Source organism: Protopterus annectens, chromosome 8.part0 (assembly GCF_019279795.1).
Source record: "Protopterus annectens isolate FY-2018-M chromosome 8.part0, PAN1.0, whole genome shotgun sequence".
NCBI lineage: Eukaryota > Metazoa > Chordata > Ceratodontiformes > Protopteridae > Protopterus > Protopterus annectens.
The window spans coordinates 1,197,817,541-1,197,844,884 of NC_056741.1; the positions used below are offsets into that span (position 1 = coordinate 1,197,817,541).

Genomic DNA, 27,344 nt, shown 5'->3' on the forward strand with positions numbered 1-27,344 from the left:
TAGTATTTTAAATCAGTCAGGGATGCTAAAGAACACATATTTTGTTTTGGATGGTTTGAGGATGAGTTATTGGCCTAGGAAGATTTGATGTAGGTGGTTAAGAGATCATGAAGGATAAGTCTGTATGCTGTGGCAGATTTGAAAGTCACTATGTCATCTGCATACATGACAATGTTGTGAGCTTTCTGATAGTAGGTAGGTTTTTCACAAAAAAGAGACGATCATGGGATATTGGATAGAGTTTTGTGTAAGCAGGAGTAGGTAGATTGTTAATGAAAAATGGCAAGAGCGTGTAACACTGGATGGAGCCTTGGAGAGAACTATAAACAATACGTTATGATTAAAGGAAAGGGATTTACTGGATTTAATTTTGTTGTATCTATTTGCAAGGTAGTTTTTGAACCAGGTTAGGGGGGATAGGATATCTTCTGAAACTGTACTTTTGCTGAAGTAGTGGGTGATTAACGGCAGTGACTGTTTTTGAGAGGCTAATGGGGAGAGCTTCAGTAAGACGTCCTTAGATATATACTATGTTTTAATAAGTCATTTTAGCCAGAATTTTTTAAATGAATTGTATTATATTATTGCATTATTTTATTTTTAAATGGAATGGTTTAATTTAAAGCGCAACAGAAGATGCTGGGAAAATATATTTAAACTGGATGTAAAATGTTTTGAAGTCCTAATGTACATGGATGAAAACAATGTGGTTAGCTATTTTTGCATTAAAGTTTTAGTAAAGATCAACTGATTTGTTCACCTTGAGTGTTTGGCTGGATTATCCTAACTATAAGTGCAGCTGTTTGTCCTTGGATAGTGTCAGTATGTGACATCCGTAAGAGTGAGCAAGGCAGTAAGGGTGCTATGTGACATCTTCTAAAACCAAGATGGCAGGAAAGAATACATCAGTTCAGTAAGTTATGTACAGTCATTTTTCTAGTAATTTGACTACGTATGGGAGTAATGATATCGGTCTGTAGTTGGAGGGATTAAATGGAGTCGAGTTTTTCAGAACCTTTATTACGTTAGCAGCTTTTCTATGGTGTTGGAAATGACTGGCTAGTAAGGGACATATAAAAGGATATTAGATTTGGCAGGCAGTGAAGTCTTTATATACTCCAATAAACCAAGTTTGTATGTTATCACTGTCAGAGTTTCCATAATTTGGGGTAGAGTCTAGAAATTCTTCTGAAGTTATTATTTTGGGGCAAAATGGTAGAATGCACATGGCTGAGGATTGTAAAGTAATAAAAAGAAATATAGACCAAAGGAGGCAGAGAGATGGGTGGGTGGTGAATTCATGACTAACAGCTTTAAGAGAGATGTGGTTATCATAACACTTGTGTCAAATAATGTCATTAACCTCATTCCAAAATCTTACAGGGTTAGCGAGGGTATTTACTTGATTTTCTCAAACGAATACAGCTTTTGTGATAAATATGTTTTTGAACTTCATTTCCTAGTTGTATATCTATTATTGCCTAAAATTTGTGTAGTGAGTTGTTTTCCAGGCACTGGCCCTTTGCTTTAGAAGTTGTGAATTTTCTTTTGTTATCCATGATTTCCTATGCAATCTTCATAACCAAGCACTGATAAGAAAGTGTTTAGATTGCAATGTAAATCAGATATTTTTAGGATGCCACAGGTCTCATCAGGTGAATTAGCACTATAATATTGGAAAATTCAGTGTTATAAAAAATTACTGTTTAGTGTAATTATTTTCAGTGGCTTTACTGATGTGTTAGACAGGTGGGAATTTGCATTATAGGGAGTTACTAGGCATGCAGTCCAGGACACCATTGATAAGCGTAGTTTAAATCTCCAAATGTCCCAAAGCACTGTCTAGATCTAAATGACTTGCTCAAGGTTACACAACAAGTAAATAAAGGCCGAGGAACTCAAACATTGAATCACAGATAATATTCACTTAGTTTCAATTGTCTAACAAAGTTGAAAAACAAATGCAGAGTCATTTAAGTAGTAAATATGAGAGGAAAGCAGCCGGTGAGAACAGAGGGTCAAAGAGGAAGTGATGTAGATGAGAAGGGAATTAGGGGATATGCCCAGTAGAAAAGCACTTGCAGTCACATTTTTGATACAGGTATTTTTTGAGTTGTGCTCTGAAATTGAGACAAGAGGAGACGTTTTAGGTTAGGTGAAGGGATTGTTAGAGGTTTGATGTAAGCATGGATAAGGAGTGACTGGTACGGTTCAATTTGGGAGCTAAATGGGAGAGTTTATGGAGGCTGTATGGGAGGTTATTTATGAAGTTTGACAGCAACAGGCAGGAAGGTACCTGGCTGAAGTAGTTTGAAAAGAACAGACCCTAAGAATAGCCCAACTCTGTAGGAGACCGGTTTAAGGAGGATGCGAAAGTGGTGATCCTGAAGGGGAAGAATTGGAAATAAATTGGTAGATTTTGTTTTCAATGGACTTTAAAGTAGCTGAAATACCTTAGAAGCTGTAGTTATGATGGGGATCTTGTATTCAAATTGATGAAGGAGGACCTTTTTGCCTAATGCAGCTCTAGCTGATCTAGTGAGAAAGGAAGCTATTTTCCAGGACCAGAATAAAAATAGAATTAATCTTTTTCCTGGAGATTTCGATGTATCTTTAGAATTTAAGTGACTGGACTGACCTTAAACCTAGGCATATTACAATAGTACTAATGATTAGAGATCATTCGCAGTAATATCATATATCAACTAATAGGAAAATACTCAGCAGCACTGGAAAAGGATGCAATAAAGGAGCATCTGAGATATTATTTAAGAAGAAGGAGGTATCCAACTCCTGTCAAAAGGCCTGAATTGTCACTGCAATTCAATATGTGGTTGGGGAACTTGATTATTGTTGAAGCCAGAGCTCAGATATGCCAATGATGTTCAAAAAATTAAATTATATCCAAGTGAGAATCTGAGCAAATATATTGCAAGCATTTCCAGCACTGTTAAAAACCACATCAGGAAGTTATGTTTCTGGTAGGTGGGCTGTATATAGAGGTCCTCTTGTGGCTTGCAAAGTGTAAGACCAGGATTTAATTGTACTTGCAGTTGCAGATCGATGTAGAATTATTAATATGGACTTGGAGATCTGTTTCTAGAATTGGCCAGATGATGTTAGCACTATAAGTTTGTTTGCATTTTTTTTGGTTGAGGGTGCAGAGATGGAGATTAAAAAAAAAAAAAAAAAAAATATATATATATATATATATATATATATATATATATATATATATATATAGTTTAGCTGGCAAGGTATTTCGAGAGGTGTTTGCATAATCTGAGAAATATTTGTATTTTATAGAACTAGGTGTTTTTATTGAAAGTATTAGACTTTTAGTTTATGTAATTTAGGTAATTAATTTAACATAGTTTGGTGAAGTTAAGGCAGTGTTTTTCATGTTTTTAGTTGTTCGAATGAAGTGAGTACAGAGAGTAATTAGAATATGTTTTTTAAGGTTAACAAATTGCAGATATTTGTATATGATAGAGTAATAGTTTTTGATAGATAGATAGATAGATAGATAGATAGATAGATAGATGATAGATATAGATACATAGATACATATATATAGATATATATATAGATATATATTTCTGAAGTAAAGTTGTGGACAGAAGTGTGACAATGCAGTTCTAATGTACGAGACACTATTTGTTGGTTTATGTTTGGTTTGGTTTATATTTGTAAAGTATAGTTATGAAGATGAATGGTACAATGCCATTCTAATATTTTACTGTGCATGTTTTGCTTTGGGACAGATTTGTGCTAAGAATGGTATATGGTCAATATTAGTAGCTCAGAAATATATGGATGTTATACTTGGACATGTTCATAGTTAGAATTAATTCAGTTTAATAACTTATATTGCTATGTTGCATGAAGAAATAGTGAGCTGTACTGAATTGTCATCTATTTGACAGTAGACTATTGTATTAGGCGGGTTTAGAAAAAAATTACATATTTGCACTCAGTAAACAGAATTATGATATCTGTGATAGAAAGGGTGAAGTGATACATGTGGTGGGGGTGTGTTGATAGTAAACTATAAATACTGAAAAGGGAGGGTAGTTGAAGATTGAGGGTGAGAGGACAGAACATAGGCGTGGTGCATGAGTCAATCAGGTTGTGCATGTGCTCAAAGCATGTGGGTTGGAGTCAGTACAATAAAAATCCAGAAAAGTTTTCTCATGTTTGAAGGTATATTAAATTACAATGAGGGGATGCAGCACTTGTTGAAGATACCCATTAACTTATGGTTGTTAAGCAAACAAATAGCAAGGTTCCAAGTACTAACCATGAGAACTTGCTGTCATTGAAAAAGTGAGTCACAAACAATGCAGTGACCGTCTGCACAATTGTACACCAAGATTAAGATGGCAAAAAGAGACAGAAATAGCAATTAAGGCACTGCACTCATTCAAAAAGAATATAATTATTTATACGACAGAAAATGCGTTACATACTAAAATATACATTAGAGCTGTTAGTAGCCTACATTTTAATTTTTGTAAAGAATAGTGTGATAAAAATCACAAATTGTAAGGATCCCAAGGCTGAAAACAGAAAATTAGATATTTTGTTAGGAAGTAAGATGAGAATGAGAAAAGGATTTTGGAGTGAGACTACAGAATGAGATTAACAGCAAAAATAACGGAAAAAGGAGAAATGCCTGACATCGCTTTTATGTCTCTTCATCTTCCACTGAAAGACAAACTGAGCAAGCTAGTTAGAAAAAAGGAATACTATCAAGACAATTCTGGAAAAACCTCTTATAAATATATATATATATATATATATACTTGGAACTTACAAATGTGGAACATACACTTGCTGAAACTATATAAGCAATACAGCAGAATGTATCCATCAGTGGAAGACAGATGCATGGTTTCATTTGGCCAATAAGGAAAAAAAAAATAAATAAATGTAGCTACATGTAGTTGTGAATAGAATCTAATTACATTTACATTCTGTCAAATTCTAGTGAATGAAAAGCTGCAATAGGTATGCTGTGGAACCCTAAAAATAAAGCCTAATTATGAAAATCATAATATTATTTGCATCTTCATTTCTTTCAGAAAACACCACTAAAAGAACTTTCAGCTACTTTTGCATAGATATTTCATCCCTGTATAAGTCATTCCAGATATGTATGATACTTTAAACTGTAAAACAAATTATATAAATTATCAACAAATAAATCTGATGTAAATATGTCTGGGATGGATTTTGTCTTTTGTGTACAGTCCTCTCCTGCATCCATCCCAGAATATCTGCTTTTAGATTGCATGCACATCTGATGTTTGTATGTAATCCAGATAAATGATTAATTAACTGTAATCAAGTAACTATAGTACATAATCGCTTTCACACACACACTGTAGTCTCCAGAATTTCAGATTTCTAACTAAGCAAACTTATGAGGTTACACTGTGATCACTGGAAGCAATTCTGTCCATAGTATTGTAGTTCAATTTGCATTTCTCTTCCTAGGATTTGGAAACTTTAGCTGCACTGTGGTAAGCATTTTTGCACAATAAGTGGCCACTCTCAAGGTGTGCGCATTTCAGAGACAGATAATATGAGCTGTGAATGCTGAGGGGGTGCCATGTATTTAAGTGAAGCAAGCCAAGATAACAGAGTGATTCGGAAACATACAAAGCCAATTGCATTGTGCTCTAGGAAGTGCTGTGGAACCCACCTCAATCCTGTTGCTCATGCTACTGAACTGTGGAGTATGCTAGGCATTGCCACAACATTAGTCAATGTGTATATGCAAAAAGCTCTTACTGCTTCCATGAGCCACAGTGGTGGACATTGTCATCCACTCTGAGACTCTGTATCATCAGACCATGCTTAATGTTTCATGGCTACATAACACCACCATTGTGGACTGATACCATACAGATAGAGACACAATGCAGGACCTAATGGACATGTGCTGACCTTATCTGCTGGCCTGTGGTAGACATGGATTACCTATCCTAGTGGATACCAAGGTATGTGTGGCTTTAGGTGTACTAGCTGCAGACACTATCCAGTGAGCAACAAGGGACACAGTGAGGGCATCTATGGCATTTGCCTTAAGAATACTCTATCAATTTCTTCAGCTGTGCTGCAACATAGGAGGAAAACATGTGGTTTCCATATACCACAGAGGAGAGAGCTGGCACAAAGAGACCAGTTACCTTCAGGACAACACCAATCACCAATGCAGTCCCCCAGGGTTTTGTGCTGGGACCTGTCCTGTTGGGCCTATACTTTTATGAAGTAAAAGCCAATACTAAAGGGCTCTGGCTGAATAAGTTTGCAGATGACTGCAAGCTAGGAGCAGTAATTGAATCCCCAAATGACTTAGCCATCTTGCAGAAAGTTTTGTTCCAAATAAATAACTGATGCTAAAATCATGGACTGAAATGAAATACCAGAAAAATGCATTATTGTATCCTTTTGGGAAGTCATCAAACCCAGGGAACTCCCACATTGAAAATATGCCTCGAAGAGTTGACCCAGTTGCTCAGGATCTGGGAACTTTTGTGGGGAGTGACCTAATTTTGACTCACATACATCCTTTTTTAAGAAAGCCCTTTTATATATTGCACAGCTTATAAACAAAGGGATTGCATCTAGATCTAGTGATGTCATCCCCCCCCCCCCACACTCATCACTTATGAGGCCAGTCATTGAAAATAATGCTCCGGTTGGCATATATCTATCCGGACATATGCAACAACTGGAATGTCCACAGAGATATCTTACTAAAAAGATACAAGGCCTAAACAACATATCCTACATGGACTGACTCAAAGCCCTGTCACTATACTCAGTATTCTACAGACTGCTAAAAGGTGATCGGTGTCTGGCATAAAAGGCAACCTCTGATCCAATAGTGATGGATTTATTGCACATCAGCAAGTAAAATAACACCAGAAATACTTGGTCTAGGGATCTAAACCTCTTATGCAGCATCAACAGAATGGATTGGAGGAACAGGTATATTTCACAGAGGATACTACTGCTATTGAACAGACTTCACATCTACATAAAACAACAGACATTACTGTCCAAGTGCAACTTGGATCTATGGATGAGAAACAGAAACTTTACCCAAGGACTGCATCATACACTACTAATGGACAGAGGCAGCTCCTAAATGCTTTATCTTGTACACCAGGAAAATGATGCAGAAAACAACAGTTCAGCACAGGTACCACTCCACAGATATTTATTAAGCACTTTCATCTAAAATAAATGTCAGACTTCTTCAGAATAAAATTGCAAAGAAATCACTGACTTCAAATACACAATTCTCCCCTCTCATTGGTCAAAGACTCACATAGGGACAGTCCCTTAATGAGCTCTTAGACAAAACTCAGTTATTTAAAACCAAGATTATATAAAACGATACAACAGCATAAAACTATATAAAATATGAAATGCAAAAAACAAGTAATAAATTATAAAAAATACACAGATTTTAACTTTAGCAAAGGTCCCAGCGACATTCTGTCACTAATCCCAGGTGGTTCACAGGCATTAGTTTTAATCTGCCACTTCAACTCTTGATACTCCAGGAAGTCGTCAGTGGCTCCTCTTCGAGGGCCCAAGTCCACATGGTCAATAGCACAAAACATAAACTTGTGAGAGGAATAGATTTTAATATGTCTATAAAGGCTGTTATTCTAATTTTTATGCCCTATATCATACATGGGGGGGGGGGGGGGGTTGCAGGAAGAATAGCTCCCAGAACTCCAGACAGCAGAGGATGACTCAGATGAGACATCAGAGGCAGGAGGGGAAGAACATGCTAGACAGAGATGGACACAGTATTTGGTACCCCTGGCAGAAAGTTGCTTCCAGACAGCTTCACCCCATAGCATACCATATATACTGCAGTAAAACTGATGCACACAAAAAAGTAAAAAGCTTTCACAACATCATGGTTTTGGCTTAATGATCATAGTGTTGTTAAAACAGTAAAGTCTGTTTTAAAAATAAAAATGGAAATGTATCTTTGAAAGTTTTGACTTTACTGAAAAACTAGGTAGTAATCTCAACTTAGTTTTTAAAAAAGGAAAAAAAATATTAAAAACATTTCTTTGAGAGAGGTAGTAATAGAGCTGTCAATAAAAACAACTATGTAAAAGGTATGAAAAAATGCAGTTCATGTATTCAATGTAGATTTATTAACAAGGCAACAAACATCGGGGTGGGTCATTACCCAAAAATATTTAAAGTACAGGGAACATACAATTGTAATGTTAGTGGAGTAATCTGGCAACTTGTTTGTCCTGTTCAGCATTTTATATTGGAAAGAATGAAAAAATTTTAAAGGTTAGGATTTATCAGCATTGCTCTGCCCTAAAAAGAAAAGATTACACTAACGCACTGGCTAAGCACTTTAGGGAGCACAGTAATTTTAATAAATTAATTTTTTGTATTTTGTAAAAAGTTAATTGTGACCTAAGGGGAGGTAGCTCGTCAGCTTTTTTGGAATCTAGAGAAGTGCACTGGCAGGTGTTACTTAACGTAACACAGCCTCCAGGTATTAATGACAGGATATCAGTTACTAGTTTACTACGTCTGAGAATGGACAAACTATGAACTCCTGCTGTATAAATTCTATCTTTTATAATTTTAACATTTATTGGTTGGCCTTTCATTATATTGACAATGATGTATTATAACTCTGATTTTTTAATGAATGTGTCTATTATTATTAAATGGGAAATTTGTAAGTTGCTTTTGACTGGTTGTCTTGCTGTTTAAAAGGTTGCAATTAAGGAGCCTTTAAGTCTGATGAAGTTCCATTGTAATAAAGGAGGAATGAAAGCCCTCACATCATACCTTTTTGAGTTTGTTATTTCAAGTTTAAGTTTTCTTTTTGTTTATTGCTTTTTGTGGACCGGTATTCTTAATTTACAAGTTGCAGGCAGACTATGAAAGCCTACAGGTGTAGCTTGTCACTGTCACTTCTGTGATGTACTGACAATTCTATGTATAGTTTCATTGTTCAAAAATAGCACAATGGGTGTTTGATGCTTTTTGTGTGTGTGTTTGCTAGAAACTTCAGCTGAATTGTCTGAGTAGCTCAACGTATTAAAGCATTGCCATTCAGATTGCATGTGCAGAGTTCTGAAATGTTGATTCCCACTTTTAATTGTGTATCATGCCACCATTGTTAATTTGGGGAAGGTGTTTGCTGTAGTTTCAAGTATAGTACCCTTAACATTATAAGAGAAAACAATATGTATGAGCTGCATTTTTTTCATTGGAGGTATACTTTTGTCTTATTATCTTTTTTCTTAGTCTTCTTTCCTTTTTATACTTTTGTTTTATTTTTTACATGTTTTCACCATTTATGTCACAATTATATGCACCAATATCCAGACCTACACCCGTTCTTCTTGCAAGGGCCACACACCCCCACATGTGGTACTGCCATGTATCCCATTTGCAGGATAGCCTGTCAGGGTCACCTCTCTAGCCCAAACATTAGCTGCAGGGGACACACTATCTACCCTTCACCAGAAATTAGAGCTGTTGTAGCCACTGTTGGCAGTGACTGGGGGTGGGGTTGCCCCACTTATAACACACAGATAGTTGACATACATTATGGAGAAGTAGATTGCCTCATGGATAGATGCCTGCAACAGCCATCTATAGAACCTCCACGAGTGACTCACTGAGTCCCACCCCTGCTCCACACCCGTCCACCATCTGAACCAGGGCCCAAGGTGATGCTGTGAGGGTGGTACTTAAGCTTTCACTGAGCCATGGCTGGGAAGGATGTCAGCTGCAAAAACCCATTGCATCTCCCATCATTATGTTACACCCCCCCCATTGTTTCTATGCTTGTCCTTGTTTGTTGTCCAATCCTATTGTCTGCCCTTTTTTGTCCGATATCTCCTTCTCCAATGTGTTAGCCCTCCCTCGTTGTGTCAGCACTACCCCTGACAGTCTCGCTTATCTTCTCTATGCAGTCATTTGTTCTTGTTCCAAAGTCTAATCCTATTTCCATTTCTAGCTATCCTTGTTGCAATACCTTTAAATATCTTTTCCACAATCACCCAGTCTTCGGAAGTGGTTTGAGGTTTCCTGCTTTAGTTTTTCCCAGTCCTAATACATCCACCTAGCAAGCTGTAGGGAGGTAATGGCGTGCAATAGGATGATGGCAGAGGACAACCCATCACTTCAGCAAGAGATATTCCCTCCAAACATCCCTATTCCATGTAAAAAGTTGAGAGATGAAATTCCAGGCTTTCACCAGGAAGTTAGCATCACCCAGTATACCTCTAAATGTGTGCAACCCCATTCTTACCAGGGGAGAATTGACTGCACAATAGTCCTTCAGTCCTCCATCCCATGCCTGGGGCATCCAGTGCTAGGGGCACTAGCTAAACTCCAATAGCCTGAGGTCACAGTCAGGAAATCATCCCTTCTACCACACAGCCAGCCTGACAAACCAGATAATAGGTATTTATTGTGATAAGGTGGTAATAATACTCAGTGGCTTTTTCATACAGATTGCCTTTTTACCCTGGCTGAATTTACCTGTTTTTACCACTGATATTTGACTTTTACAAAGTTAAATAAGTAACGCACCAATATGCATTTTAACTTGTTTCAGACAGACAGACAGACAGACAGACAGACAGACACACACACACACACACACACACACACACACACACACACACACACATATACATACAAACACACTAAATATGCTGTCCTAGTCCACCTAAGAGCTATGGCACCCACTGCTTATTATTGAAGGCTGATCTTAATTGGTGTATATATGAGAATGCTGACTGATTCTGAGTTAACTCACTGAGACTTTTGCCCTGTTATTGCATTTGTGGAAATGAGACATGTAGCCAAAGGCTTTTATTCTGTATTCAAATTTTTATCATTCCCATCCTTTCACTCATCTAATATTGAAAACATGCGCATCTCTCCAAATGGCGGTCCTTTAAACTTAAGATGTTCTTTTCTTTTTCAGCCATTGCCCACAAATTTAAAAAAGCTGTTTGTAATGTAATTATTTGTGAATATAATTATGTTGTGCACAGATATATTATACGTATTGATTTAGGAAGTTTTAGGTATACTGAGCTATATTAGTCATAATGTTTCTAAGAGATAATCAGAAAATTTCTATTAATTTGAGTGCTTACCAAGCATTCCTGGTTTCAGCTTTCATTGAAGTGAATGATGACTGACTAATAGTATCATTTTGTCAAGTTTAAACTATGGACTGCACCTGAAATTTTTTGCAGTATACTTGGTGTGAGGCTGCCAGAGGATGCCTGACTAAATGTTTAATTTTGTCAAGTTTAAACTATGGACTGCACCTGAATTTTTTTGCAGTATACTTGGTGTGAGGCTGCCAGCCCAGCCAGCTGGAATTTTGTAAAAAATATATGTAATTTGTGAATATTAATATGATTCATATGCTTGTCTTACAAATGTAAGAGAACTATATGTTATGAGGATATTAAACTACTGGTACAGAAGTGTGTGTTGAACTGTATGTTATGTACCGAGCTTCAAGAATGTAACCACAGTGTACCCTACAGGAAAAGAACAGAAATGCATATAAACTACAGTTGTAACATATAGAGTTAACTTGTAAACCCTCAAGAAAATAAGTTGAAAAGTAAAGTGTTTTACGACTGTGTTTCAGTGCAGCAAGCAGACACAATGTCTAGAGCTAAAGGTTTTCATATTGTCTTGATACAGAAATAATTACTAGGTTTAAAATGTAAAGTGTGTTTATTGCTCTATGACTTCATAGCAGCTGCACATTTGAGAGATAAGTATTTTTGACACAGAGGTGCTAAATTCTAAGTATCTGTTTAGCCTAGGAACTGGAGGCAGGTGACAAATAATAATATCATCCAAAGCTGACTCAGCAGTAATGTTTTGAAATTCATTTGAGAACTTTCTCAGAGACTGTGCATTTTGTATCTTGTCTTGAATCTGAAAACATCCATTCAGCACTTCTCATCTGCATTTGCCTTGCTCTGTAAGTAAGTTATTTAGAGCATAGTTTATTTTAGAGATAGTTAGGAATATAGTAAAGATTAGTTTAGATGTTTTCTGTATTTATTTGAGACTGTCCTGCAATGTTGTTTTAAAATATTTCCTGTGATTCTGAACACTGTAGTCACTCTACTGAGTTAGTGAATATTGTCTTGTTCTTTTATTATTTATTATTAAATATATTAAACCTTTTAATTATGGCTATCTTGTTTAGAGATATTTAAGCTCTTAGCATACTTGCATGCATATTTGGTGACACTGTATAGGAAGGGTAGGTGTGTGTGTTTGTTTTGTTGTGGTTGTGTGTGTTGTTTTGCTTTTTTTGCAGTGTCAAGAGGTAGGTGTATTTGTGTTTGTGTGGTGTAGTGTTTTGTTTATATTCGCCGCTTTGAATTTCATGGTTTTGGTTTTTGGGTTTGTGAGTTTTCAGCATTATAGTCTCAAGATACTGAAATTTGATATTTCAATATTTTGAGATTATAAAGAGAATCCATATATATCTATATATTATAATATAGACCCAATATATATATATATATATATATATATATATATATATATATATATATATATAGGGCCTATATTATAAGAATGAAGTTTCACAACTTCAAACACTATATGGGTGACACCATATGAGCAAAGTTGTGAAACTTCGAAACAAAAATAAAAAATGTAAAAATTAAACAAAAACCTACCTGATCACTCTGAGCAGGGGGGCAAGCCCACCTGCACCCTCCTCTATTTAAATATGCCAACTCCGAGATTGCACTATGTTGAAGTAAAGGGAAGAATTCCCTATGACGATTTCCATTCACACTTGTTAGGTTTTCAGTATTCGACCATTTGGTGTCACCCATATGGTGTTCGAACATTTAAATCCTCACTCTTATAATATAGACCCTACATATATATATATATATATATATATATATATATATATATATATATATATATATATATATATATATATACACATATGGGTTCATTTTATAATTTCAAAATACTTAAATCCCAAATTTCAGTATCCTGAAATTATAAAGTCAAACCTTTAAAACCACAAAAGCGCTTAATCGCGAATCCGAATATCTCAAATTCATGGTTATGGCTTTATGATACATTATGTGCAGTGTTGTGAGTGGATGGTGTCTGGTGTTGTGTGTGGATTTTGGTGTAATTTAAGGAAGTGAGTGCTTTGTAAGGGTTTTGTGTAGGAGTTTGAGCGTGTGTGAATGTGTTTGACAGTTGTACGTGTGGGTTAGGTAGGCAGGTGAAAGTATGGGCGCATAAGTGTTGGATGTATAGATGTTTATATATGTGTGATGTCTGTGTATGTGCGAAGGACTGTAGAATGTGTGGATGTGAGTTTCCTTTCTGTGTCTGTATGATCTTGGAGTTAGTATATAAAAGTAGGGGGTGTGGGGGGTGCAGTGTAGTGTAGGTTTGTTTGTGTTTTTGTGTTTGTGTGTGTTTCGTTTGTTGTGTTGAGGGTTGGATGATTTATGTGTTGTGTGGTGTATGGTGGGTTTCTGTTGCGATTTTGTGTTTCATGATTTTGTAGTTTCAGGATTTGGGATGTTCGACTTTATGGTTTCAAAATACTGAAATTCGGGATTTCAGTATTACGAGATTATAAAGTGAACCTATATATATATATATATATATATATATATATATATATATATATATATATATTGGGTCTATATTATAATATGTAGATATATATGGATTCATATGAGCAAAGTTGTGAAACTTCGAAACAAAAATAACAAATGTAAAAATTAAACAAAAACCTACCTGATTGCTCTGAGCAGGGGAGAAAGCCCCCCTGCACCCCCCGCTATTTAAATATACCAACTCTGAGATCGCACTACGTTGAAGTAAAGGGAAGAATTCCAATGGCTCAAGCCCTTTATCTCCGACTCTGAGATTCTGCCCCCAGGATTTCATTGTTTCAGAAATGACCGACTTAACAAAAAGGGTGGAGGCACTGCCCTAGTCTACTCCAACCTTCTTACCTTAATTCCCCTCCAAATTCCAATTCTTCAATTCCAGAACACTGAACTAACTGCTGGAATTCTAAAACTAAATAAACATAAAAATATCTGCATCATTGCCCTATATATCTCACCTGGTAACAATATCTCTACACTCGAAAATACTCTCCTATGGGCCTCTACTGAAATTAACTATGAAACTTATATCCTTGGTGATGTGAATATTCACTGGAATAGTCAATTGCCCCTCTCCCTCCCTTTCCATTAACCTCTATAACTTCACTCAAATAATCCTCTCCATCACTCGACCTAACAAAATAAACCCTCCCGGATCCACTATAGATTGGATCCTAGTCTCAGATCCAAATAAATTAACCAGTTCTGGAACAATTCTTGATACCTTTAGTGACCACCTCCCTGTCTTCATGCATTGCTCAACTAGTTCCTCCCCACACCAGCATCAGTACAGTCAAACTCATAACCTCAGTAGCTTCAACCCAGCTACTTTCTCAAATACTTTCAAACAAATTAACTGGCAAATTCTAAACATCCTTTCTCTTGACAAGGCTATAGAATACTTCAACTCTGTCTTCCTTGATACTTTAAACTCACTAGCCCCACTAAGAAACAAAAGGATAAAAACTAAAACTGCTCCTTGGCTATCCAAAGAGACAAAACAGATTATGCACCACAGAGACAAACTATGGAAGCTTTACCAAAACAATAAACTGGACAATACCTTGCTCCAATATAAACAGCTCCGCAACCATGCAAAACGACTAATCACCAAAGACAAAAAAATCCTACTATATCAAACTTCAGTCCAATAAAAATAAAACCCCCAAACATTCTGGAACTCAGTAAACTTACTCCTCAATCTAGGCTCCAAGAATAATCCCTGTCCTGACCCAAGTAAATCTGATCTCAAACTAGGCTCTGAATTTAACTAATTTTTCATAGACACAATTACTACCCTCACCAAGACATTTCCAAATAATAACCCAACTGTTCTACACTCTCCCCCTTCTAACTCACCTCATCTTTGAACTTAAACCCATCTCCACTAACTTTATAAAAAAACTTTTGTCCAGACTTTGCTCTAACGCTCCCGACAATATTCCCTCTTCCTTCCTAAAATGTGCTGCTGATGGCATTGCACTTCTAATCAGCATCATTATCAATCGATCCATAAAAGAATCATACATCCCCAAACTCTGGCACTCAGCTTATATTCTTCCTCTTCATAAAGGAGGCAAAAATACCAGCATCTCAAACTTTCTCCCCATTGCTTTGTTCTTACCAATCTCCAAAATCCTAGAAAAATGCATCCACCTCCAACTTATGCCTTTCCTGACCCAAAACAATCTTCTCACTCCTACCCAGCATGGCTTCCATCCAGGCCATAGCACAATAACTGCTCTACTCTCTTTCCTAGAAACTGTCAATCAAGCCCAAGATTCAGGTCATTTAGTTACTACTGTTTTACTCGATCTGTCTAAAGCCTTCAATACTGTTTCCCACAAGCACCTTCTCTGTCATCTCTCAAACCTTAATCTCTCACATAATGCTTTATCCTGGTTCTCCAGCTATCTATCAGACAGATCACAGGCAGTCAAATGGAAGAACTCTATCTCTTCCTTCCTACCTACCCCAACTGGCGTACCACAGGGAACCATCCTTGGGCCAATGCTTTTTAACATCTTCATCAATAACTTTCACACTGCTATTCCTGATGCTAAAATCATTCAATACACAGACAATTCAACCTTAGTCTGCTCTGCCTCAAACCTCTCTGAATTGCTGACTAAAACCCAAACTGCCTTCTCAACAACTGAAAACTGGATGCACCAAAACCACCTCTCTCTCAATGCAAATAAATCAAAGATTCTACTATTCCCTCCACAAAGACCCTCTCCTATGATAAAAACAACTTCAAAGTCTATAGTCAAACCAACTCACCTGTAGAAGTAGTCTTCTCTGCCAAACTAATTGGCATTACTGTAGATGAACACCTCAAGTTTGATATTCATATTCAACAAAATATTAAGAAAACCCACCAAAAGCTAGGTATGCTGTATAGGAATAATTGCTTTCTCTCCAACTCTACCAGGCAAACTCTGGCCTTGACTTATCTTCGTCCTTCCTTATTATACGGAGCCCCTCTTCTAACCAACCTGTCCTCCTCTATCACCTCTAAACTAGAAAATTGCTACAACAAAATCTCTAAATTTGCCTCTAAATCTAAAAGCACCACCCATCACTACCTAACCCTACAATCCCTGAATTGGTTTGAACTCCCAAACTACCTAGACTATCTCCAACTCACTACTGCACATAGACTCATATTTCACCCAACAAAATGTCCCACTCTAACTAACATCCTTCCCCCTTATACACCCAACAGACCACTCCGATCTGAAAATCAGAACTTAGTTACTATCCATAAACCTAAATGTCCTGCTGGCCAACTTCTCCTATCTTTCTCACTAGGCAAAAAATGGAATTCCCCTCCCTCCACACTAAGAACCATACCAAATTCAGAAAACTTCATAACCCAACTATTCAAACACCTGTCCACTAAATGGAAATGTACCTGCCTTCACCCAACCTAATCCAAGGGGGCTCCCGCTCTGGTTCCCAAGCTCTACAACTCTCATAGTTATCTTCCTATGAGCCTATCAAAGCTCTCAACAATTTCTGTAGCTTCTCTCTAAGCTCTCACTAACTACAGCTACCCTCACACACCTTGTAAATATTGCAAATAGCATTTCACTGTTGATGTGTGTATGTAAAGTGTATTTACATTTTCTTAAAAGGTTTGTATGTAAACTGTTTCCACACCTAACCCATATCTGCTTTCCTCAAATTAAACTGTGTGATCCCTACCTTCAAGCTTAATGAATTTGTTAACTATGCATGATATTGAATGCATTTATGAGTAACTATTCTACATAAGATCTTTAATATTAACTATCATTTGTATCTAAATTGTATAATGCATCTTGGAGCTTTTCTCCCCGGGCCTCCACTGAAAATGGGTCAATTTGGCCCAGTGGACTTCCCCGGTAATCAAATTGCAAATAAATAAAATAAATAAATATATATATATATATATATATATATATATATATATATATAGAGAGAGAGAGAGAGAGAGACAAAAATCAGGAGTGCGCCAGTTTGACCCCATGAGAGGAATGCAGGGGACTAAGAACTGTTTAGGAGTGTTGTGTAGTTTAGATTTATTAGCTAGGAAAAATGATGTGTTGATTAAATGGCATACAATTAATCATAGTAAATCCATAAATTCCGCATTTCATTTCTAGAATGCAGTCTCGTACTCTACCAATCCTTTTCTGCCACTAATTCTACAGTCTGTCTTTCAGCAGTGTTTTTACTGATACGGCTTCAGCACCACTGTGGCATATGTTCTGTCTTGTATTGGCAGCACCATCTCATAGATGAAATCTTTTTTTTTCCTTTCTTATTGTAGCCAATCACACAAATTGCAGTTAAAAACAAACATATTTGCATAACACAAGTCACATGTAGTTGAAATTGCCTGTAAAAAACAGAAAGGAGCACTAGTTCATTATATACTATAGTTAAACATTATGTTAGTTTTACAAATAAGTAGTATAAAATGTGGTTGAAGAGTGAATAACTAAATAATAACTCAGAATGAAAACAATTTACACTACAGAAATATGCATATATTGCAAAGGGTGACAGGGGTAGACATAACTCAGTAATATCATTTAATTAGCATTAGTTATAAATCTGATATTTTCAATATCAGTAGTAAAATCCAGAGCCAAATGAGTAAATCTCGTTCCAAATAACAAAGCCGGGGTAATCCAAACAAGAAAGTACTCATGAACCAAATAAAGGTTAACTGTATTCATTTTGCTCTGCAATGCAAGTGCTTTCATGTATTAACCTGATGAACTGCACAGTATGTGCCAGTGCTTGTATCTTTGAGCTCAGTTAATAAGAATTAATCTTACTTTCATCTCAAGTCCATTATAGTTCGGACTCCAGTGTTGCCCTGACATACATGTTTCTAAGCTGCTACATGGAAATAGTAGCTGTTTTTATTGAGTAAACAGTGATCTCTAGAAAGTTTATGACAGATTCCCCTATTAATAGGAAGCATTTATCCCACAGCTGATAAATAGCTTTCAGTGAAAGCCTTACACTCCAAATGTGTTGAAGTATGTTTTTTTTCTCATGACCTTGTGTTAGATGATCTATTAATCTATTCCTGGGACAGTTTATGATACCAGTAGGAATTTATCTCACACTTTAAATATAAGAATGAAACTTGCCTGGAAATGAACTTCTGCTTCCACCCTCTGCATGAAGCATATTTACTGAAAATGCAAAGAATGATGACATATTTATTTGCAATACTTTTAGGTGTCTCAGGTACTTCTGTCTTAAAACCCTTCTGATTTTTGAAAATTATCACGTGCAACATAAATTTTAACAACATGCAGTACAATGTAATTCATAATCAGTTTATAAGTTATCCTTTATAAACTAGAAAATGTAGTGTTTTATATGAATATAATTATGAACTAAATTATTTTGTTGTGCTGCCATAAACATGTAACTGTGATTTGGCAACAATGATAGAAGGGATTTGTTATACGCAGTAAACTTATTTTATTGTCTAGTTGTTTGTTGTGACAGTAACGACAAGATTGTTGGGGGCTACGAATGTAAGAGAAACAGCCAGCCTCACCAAGTGTCTCTAAGTGTGGATGGTGAACACCTCTGTGGTGGGTCGCTTCTGAATGAGCTATGGGTCCTGTCTGCAGCCCACTGCTACTACGAGTAAGTAAATGTGTACCTCTTGGCCTCCAGCGCTACTTAACATAATACAACTAGCAGTGGCTTTATAACTAACTGCTGTTTTATTTGTAGAAACTGAGTGTTTGCTCTCTTTCAAAATTATAGTGTTGCAATGTTTTACAGATGAAAATGATTATGATTTGAATATATTTGGATGCAGAATTAATGTTGAAGTATATAAATTATTTAAAAATGTTGTGCAGAGTGCATGGATATGTTTTTATCTCCTAATATGGTGATTCTATTTTTATCCCCCCCTGCCCAAAAATATCCTAGCTTTACAGTGGTTTTACCACCCTGAATATGTCTATTTTTGCATTAGTGGCTGTACTTCTTCTTGGTATCTTTGTTTATCTATTGTAAAATAATGTAGCCAGTCTTTGGCTTCAGCCTGTATTGCTTTACAACACCTCCATCAGCAAAAGAGCAAAACTTCCCTTAATGACTGAGTAGTGAGGAAACCATTTTAGTTTCCACATGTTATAATTTAATGGAGAATATAAGAACAGTTGTTTGAATTCCACTTGTTATTGTTGCTGCTCTGTTGCTCTCTCTCTCCATCTTTCTCTCTCACTACCACCATATATATATATATATATATATATATATATATATATATATATATATATATATATATATATATATATGCATTTATATATGCATATATATTCAACAAGAGCAGTGGTTTACCCTTCTGTACCATATTGTAAGACCAGTTTGTCTTCCCTGAGTTATTTAGCTTAAAAAATGTTATTGCAAAAGAAGTGGCATTATGTAGAACAGGAAAAAGCTGTGAAATTGGGTAAAACAGAAAACACACACACACACACACACACACACACACACACATACACACCTATCTATGTACATATATAGTTAGAGGTACAGATATAGATATGAGCTGAAAGATACAATAATGACTAGTCACTATTGAAGTATGATCTCCTCAGTCTGCAGATTAGGTGATGACCAGTTCTAGGTTACACACCTTTAATGTACATAATAAACATGTTTTACAGAAGGTTGTCATAGCATTTCCTTTTCATCCTAAAAAGTTGCATGTTGTTTAGAAATCAGTATGATAACTGTAAAATATCACTGACTTACCATGTCTACTCACTGCTTCCGGCTTCACCAGGTAAAATGTTATCAATATGTTTGCTCACTTCTGCAGAGAAAAGTTTGATGTTCGGCTTGGTGAACATGACTTGACCAAGGATGAAGGCACTGAGCAGGTTATTAATGTGGAAAAGGCCATTTTACACCCTCTGTATGACTACATGACAGTGAACAATGACATTATGCTACTGAAGTTGGCATCACCAGCCAGGCTCACCCCCTATGTTCAACCTATTCGACTGCCGAGGCACTGTCCAGTAGATAACACCCTATGTTTAGTGTCAGGATGGGGCAACACACTGAGTAATGGAGGTAAGAACAGAAACACAAGCAATATACTCTAATTTTGAAAATATTAGAAGGGTAAATAATGGTATGTGGTTAGGGACCTCCTAATTTAAGTAGATATTACTTTTCAGCTTTATATGGTTATATGCAATGATAATATTAAACACATGTCAGTATATCAAAATCATTTGTTTGTTTTATTGCTTCCTATTCTTAAGTTATAAAGTTAAAAACTGGTATAAAACTTTAGTGTTCTTCATTTTCATCCCATTTCACTGTGTGTGTGTTTATGTAACTATGTGAACATGCATGAAAGTGTATTTTGTGTGTTTGGGCATGCATACACATACATGGGTGTGTTGTGTGTGTGTGTGTGTGTGTGTGTGTGTGTGTGTGTGTGTGTGTGTGTGTGTGTGTGTGTGTGTGTGTGTGTGTGGGTGTGTGTGTGTGTGTGTGTGTGTGTGTGTGTGTGTGTGTGTGTGTGTGTGTGTGTTGTACGTCTTTGTGTCTGAGTACACTGCATGTCTTTTGTGTGCATGTATATGTACTGGCTTGCATAATAGCAAAAATGTATGTACACATATATATGTATGTTTTTGATATCTGTACATTTCTTGCATACCTTTTGAAATATTTAACAAAGAGGAAACCATGGCATAATAGTACATTTTTGGCTGCATCCTTGAGAAAGTTTCAAGGACACAGCTGCAAGACTAATACTATACTAACAATAATGAAGCAACAAAAAACAAAACCAGGTTTAGAACAAAGCAAAGGAACACATATACATGTAGGTGGTCATGTAATTTATAGAAATAGCAATCAGATGGAATTGTGTATATAACTCAGGTGAAAAAGGTACCCTGAGATACACTTCATATAACAGGCATGGACATAAAATGAATGATGCTGAAAGGAGAATGGAAAACACATCAGGGAAAGATGGCATGAGAAGTCTTGTAAGGCATTTGCATGTGTACTTCATGGGCAAATGGGAAATGACTGCAAATATGAATGAGGTTTGAGGCATGTGAGACTTATTCCTATGTATGATTTATCTTGATACTCAGTACTAGTGCCAGTGACTTGGGTACCAAGTTAACTCTGTTTTTTGGCATGGTGTTCATTTTAAAGTTATTTATTTATTTATTTATTTACTCCCAGTTTGATGACCAGGGAAGTCCACTGGGCCAAGTAGAGCCCATTTTCATTGGAGGATCAGGGAGAAAAACTCCAAATGCAGTTAACAGAAAATAACTAAGTACAGCATACAAAAGCATAAATATACAATTTCAAATACAAATACAAAATCAGGGAGTATACATTTAAAAAAACACATGTTAAAATACAGATAAAGTCAAAAGTAATACAAAGAATATAATTAAAAGTACAAGTCATAAAGTGTTTATACAAGTTTAGTGTTTGTTCTAACAATAATTTTAGTGATCAGAGGTGATAGTAGATGAGATTGAAGAGAGGTTTGAAAGAGACAACAGTGTAATTTAGGTGGGAAGGGACCAGGAACAGTCCCAGTCCCAGTATGAGGTAAGGTAAGAATGGAAGAGAGATTTGAAATTAGAGTGGTTGTGAGTACAATGTGTGTGTGGGGGGGGGTTACATAGTTTAGCTAAGGAGTGTGATAGAAGTAATTGGCCAGGAGGGCATAGGGGTTTATAGATTTTAAGGAGGTTTTGGTTTTCAGATCTTAGAGTATCACCGGGGAGGTAAGGGTTAAGAAAGATGAAAGAGAGGGGCAGATGGAGGGTTGGAATATGAGTTTGTGAGCAGCGGTGAGTTGTATGAATTTCAGGTAATTAGGAAGCTCAAGCTAGTTTAGGGAGTGGAGGGAATGGCAGTGATGGGTGGAGTATTTGGACCCTGTAGCAAATTTACAGACTTTGTTATAGCTTTGTTACCAAAGCTCTTGTCTTTTTAAGATGAAAAAAATAAATACCTCTCTATCTTTTTAGTTTAGAGAAAGATAATTTATTACTATAATTGACATACTATCATGATGATAATTATGAACTAATTAAAGACAAATAATTTCAATATGACCTCTAAAATTTAAGCTGTATGTTGTTTCTATTTCATCTGACATATTTATCTGTCTATCTGTCTATCTATCTATCTATCTATCTATCTATCTATCTATCTATCTATCTATCTGTCTATCTTTCTGTCTGTCTTTCTATAATATATCCACTTTTCAGGTAAGTCAGTTATACCACTGGATCTCTTTTTTTAGTTATAACCGACATACATTAAACAGAAAGGGAATATCAGATACATACAGAAATATATGTAGGTTTAGCTTATAATACAATGTTAAAATATTCAAAACTTTTACTTAGTGCCATTATAGTCATAATAAAAATCATTTTGACATCAGACCTGTCTGGCTTGATCACCATTTATACTAGAAAACATCTAATTATATAACACTGAGACAACATCTAATCTGTTCTGACAAAAATAAAAATTTATAATAGTATAATTATGCAAGTTTGACTACATTTGCATTTTGCTTTGACAGGAACAAGAAATTGTACTGTTTTGTAAGTATCGTGGATAATTCTTTTACTGAATTAGGAAAAATAAATATGTTTTTTTGGGTCTCAGAATTAAAATAATGTACATATACTGCATAATGAATAACGGGAAATGACTAATATATAAAGATGACACACGTACCTTACTTTCTCTTCGTCTTTTGACCAGTGAACTTCTTATGTACTCTTCTAATATTTATCCCTGGCTGGTCATAGCCACATTGCCAGGTGTGGCAAGAATTGAGCTGAGATGGGTCATCATCCTTGGATTGTTTGCATTATTTTATTATCTATCCTAACATCCAACCACTGTTGTGCAGTGAGGTCATTTAGGTATACATACATATAGCCCCTATGCAGATGATCCTCTCAGGCTTTTTCCATCATTGTGGCATGGCTGGAGCTCCCCATTTCAAATGATAGACTGTAGCCATGATGTGAATTTGCCTTCCTCCTCTTGTGGAGGATGAAATTGCATGTTTCTCTCTCATTATCTGCTTACAGCAGACTCTTCAGTGAACAGGTCCACTATTTAAGCCTTGATTCCTAAGGTTACTGTCAGGACTCCATTTGTCTGTACCAAAGAACCAGTAACTCTGTTGTAGATATACTAGGTTTTACTGTTTTCATGACTGATTTACATTTCAAAGTTCTATGGAGAGATCTCAATAATCAAAATTAATCAGTCTGCGAGTCAATGTACCAATGTGGAGTTTTGCTGTATTGGTTTGAGGGTAAAAAACTGCCTGTATAAGAATGACAAGAATATGCTTTCCCCTCTTTGTTAAAAAAAAAAAAAGTCTTTCGGCTATTCCCGGTTAGGGGTCACCACAGTGAATCACCAGTCCACTATTGATTGGCAGTGGAGTTTTTACAGTATCAAGTTGCCAGCCCAGCATGCAACCGTCACAAAAGGCAAACACACACACACATACACCTACCTGCATGTCTTTAAAACTCACTCGACCACAGGGTGGATATGCAGGCCTCGCATAGAAGGTGCTCCAGCTGAGAATCGAATCAGAGAACCTGTTGCTGTGAGGAGGCAATGCTAACCACTGCACCACCGTGGTCGCTTTCCCCTTGTTGCAGTACTGAATCTGAAGATTTAATTCAGTTGTTTGTAATCTTTATAGGTTACTTGAAGAGACTAAGGATACGACAGACAATATTCTGGGACTACAATTGATGCCTCCTTTCCACATGCTGACTTTACCTTTTTAGCTAATACACATACAACTGTACAACAAATGGCAATGCTAATGTTTTATTTATTGTATTATGAATAGGCTCAGAGAATTTCAGTAGTGGACCCATCCAAACTATTGATACTTGTGAATTTGTACTGATTTTTGTCAATCACCATCTAGTATGGAGATCGTCCAGTGACTTTTTTGCCATGTTGTGCTTCTTCTGTGTTCTGAGTAAAACGATTCTGCTTTTTTCACAGGCAGTTTTATGTCCACATTTGCTGCAAACGTTGGCATCAATGTGCTAGATTATTGTTTCACTTTGTATTTCTCTATCAAGGTAAATGGCCTGAGGCCTATGTGTTCTAGTTATCAGTGATTAGCAGATTGTTAGTATTATTAAAGCACATTGTCAGTGAGTCTCTGAATAGGACATGAACAGAAGCCCACAGCTAGACTGCTGCTTTTTGGGTGCACTGGGGATTTGTACTGGATAATGCACACCCAGAAGCATCTGTTGTATAGAGTGTTCTTAAATCATTTTTAACATTTGCAGATTGAGATGCTGAAAAAATACTTAGCAGTCTTGCTTAGATGACTTAGATGTAGTTATGTTTTAGAAATGACAGTTGATGACTTCAGTATAAGAAATCATATTAAATATATTGTTGATACTGTTCCTAGTGGGATAAATAAAAAGCCTAGAGCTATAAAACAAGTATTAGATAATGATAGTACTAAAAGAGCTTTAGTTAGTTCTAAAAAAGAAAGGTATGGTCAAATATAGTTTTTGTACTGTTTGTAATTTTATTTTAGAAGGTCCTAATATTTCTTTGAAACATTTCAAGAAATCAACAAGACTAAATGACCATTTTGACTGTAACTCAATGGAGGTTGTCTACATTGCATTGTGTTCACATTGTGAAACATTTTATGTTGGTATGACCACAAACAAACTTTTAAAAGAATTAAAGAATATTTATAAGCTAGCAGGACTAAAGATAATAACAATGCACTATCCAGACATGTGCAGATGTGTGATTCTTTTAAGAAATTGTATTTTACTGTTTTAGAGCAAATACCCATTGATGATCAAGGTGGAAATCATAGGATCATGGGAGGTTACTAGGCTAATGGCTCTGGGGCCCTTACAAGCCTAGCCAAGGGTTTATCCCCAAAAAAGAAACATCAATCAGCACCTGTTGCTCTGTCAATGAGAGACACAGGTGTAACCCCTGGAACAAATTTGTGGTTTCCCATCCACTTATCAAGGTTGTGCTTGAAGAGGATCAGTGAGGTACTCTGTTTGACATGTATGGGAAGTCTATTCCAGAGATAGGCAGCCTCTTGGAAACAAACCTGTCTCTCTAGCAGATTTTGTTGATGTCACATATTAGATTTAGGTCTTTTGAGTGGGAAATGCATGAGGAGTTAGACTTACATATATGGAGCATCTCTAGTAAGACAGGGATAGAGATTGTCTTGTAGGCAAGACATAGATCACCTCTAAGCAATCTGTTATGATACCGAGTAGAGTGATAGAGATTTGAGGCTGTCCACATAGGACAGGTATTAGAGGCCATCAATTCTCTTTGTGAGGTATTTCTGTGGCCTTTTCAGCTGGTGCAGATGTTTGGAGAGGTGCATACCAAACGGGGTGTTATACTCAATTATTGGCCTAATGAGAGAGAAGTATAGAGAGGTAATAACCTCATTTTTTTCTGGATGCAATCCATTTACTTATGAGATGAACCAAGTAAAAGGCTTTTCTGACCACAGCCGCTACATGATGGTCGAACGTGAGATTGTTGTCAAATTATAAAAAACAACTTGAAAGGAAATAAACATTATGGCAGTTAAGGCTGCAAGCTGATAAATGTTGTGGGATAAATGAAACAAATATTAAATGCTTTTGAGGTTATGTGACTAAGACTTTTTAATGGTGTCTTTAACTGTTGATTGTTTTGACATATAATTAGTTTATTGAGTAATTGAGGCCTATTGCTGATTGGTACAATTTGTTTTATAAAACTGAATGGAATGGTAGCATTATTTATTCTGAAGAAGTCTTGAGTTGGATGAAAGTGCTAAATAAACTATAATTGTATCTTCCAAGTGGTGCTTTTGGGGGTGATTTTGGTTGCAGTCTTGGGTGATTATCTTAGCCAAAGGACTGGATCAGACCCACAAACACTACACCTTTTGGTTCGGACTGGATCAGATCCACAAACACTACACCTTTTGGTTCGGACTGGATCAGATCCACAAACACTACACCTTTTGGTTCCAAAGATGCTGATTTTGAAAGACAGAAGGGTATTTATAACCCTGTGCCATTTTCTAAATCCACTTTGTTGGCATTCAAACAAATCATTGACTAAGATGTAGGATTTAAGTTTTATTGTAACAGCCTTTCCCATAATGTGGACTAGTGGGGTAAGAAGTGAATATAGCCTTGTAGGATTCTGCATAAGAAATGGACCTTGAATTGGTTGTTACATGCCATTTACACTCTTCCATAATCCAGTATGCACATGTGATCAATTGCCACACACATATTTTGAATAACTATGGTGAATTGCTATGACAGTTGAGTTTAGACATCAAGTGTTTAAAAAAAAAACAACTGATGCCTGTATTCAGCTTTTTTATTTCACTTTGTATCACAGTGTTCAGAAAACTTGATGTGCTATCTGCTCTCAGGATATTTATTTTCTATGACATTGCCATAGATTTGTTAGCAAGATGCCTAATACAGTGTAAGTTTGAGCAACATTATTGAAATTCACTTGTCATACCAACATGGAATCATTTAGGACTCGCTTTTTAAGGTTTCTTACTCTTAGTTCTTGCCCAGACTCCCCTCTATTAGAATATCTTGCACATAGTTTTCATACAGAGGGTCCCACTCCCATTCTTTTAATGGATGAAACAGTAACCGCTGTCCAGATGTACCTCCCTGCCACCTTCAGAATAGTTATAGATGTTGTTCATTATCAAGAGGCACATGTCCCATCTCTCAGTAATCTATAAATGCTTCTTGTTATCCAGGGAAAACTCTGCTTCCACTTATGTTGTCATGACTACAGTAAATTGGTCTGATGCACTTAAAACTACTTATCTGAGTGATTCCTTAGTTCTAGTACACTTACTGTCTTTCTAATATAGCATGGTGTACATGCATAATTGTAATAATTGCTTATAAACAAGACTGGCAGAGGGAGAGATTCATAGGTCAATAAAAGTTCATAGGAAGCAACCAACTATATGTAGGTGAAGATGGGGGAGAC

The 27,344-nt window shown here is 36.3% G+C and overlaps 1 protein-coding gene across 1 annotated transcript in view; it reads left to right on the forward strand.

Annotated features, from left to right (window-relative positions):
- The window catches only part of LOC122808430 (trypsin-like), a 91,938-nt gene that overhangs the window by 40,635 nt on the left and 23,959 nt on the right, over window positions 1–27,344 (forward strand). The window contains exons 2-3 of the mRNA XM_044079392.1: window positions 18,744–18,887; window positions 20,080–20,336. Of these exons, the coding sequence (XP_043935327.1) occupies window positions 18,744–18,887; window positions 20,080–20,336 (401 nt within the window). The remainder of the gene's footprint in view (window positions 1–18,743; window positions 18,888–20,079; window positions 20,337–27,344) is intronic.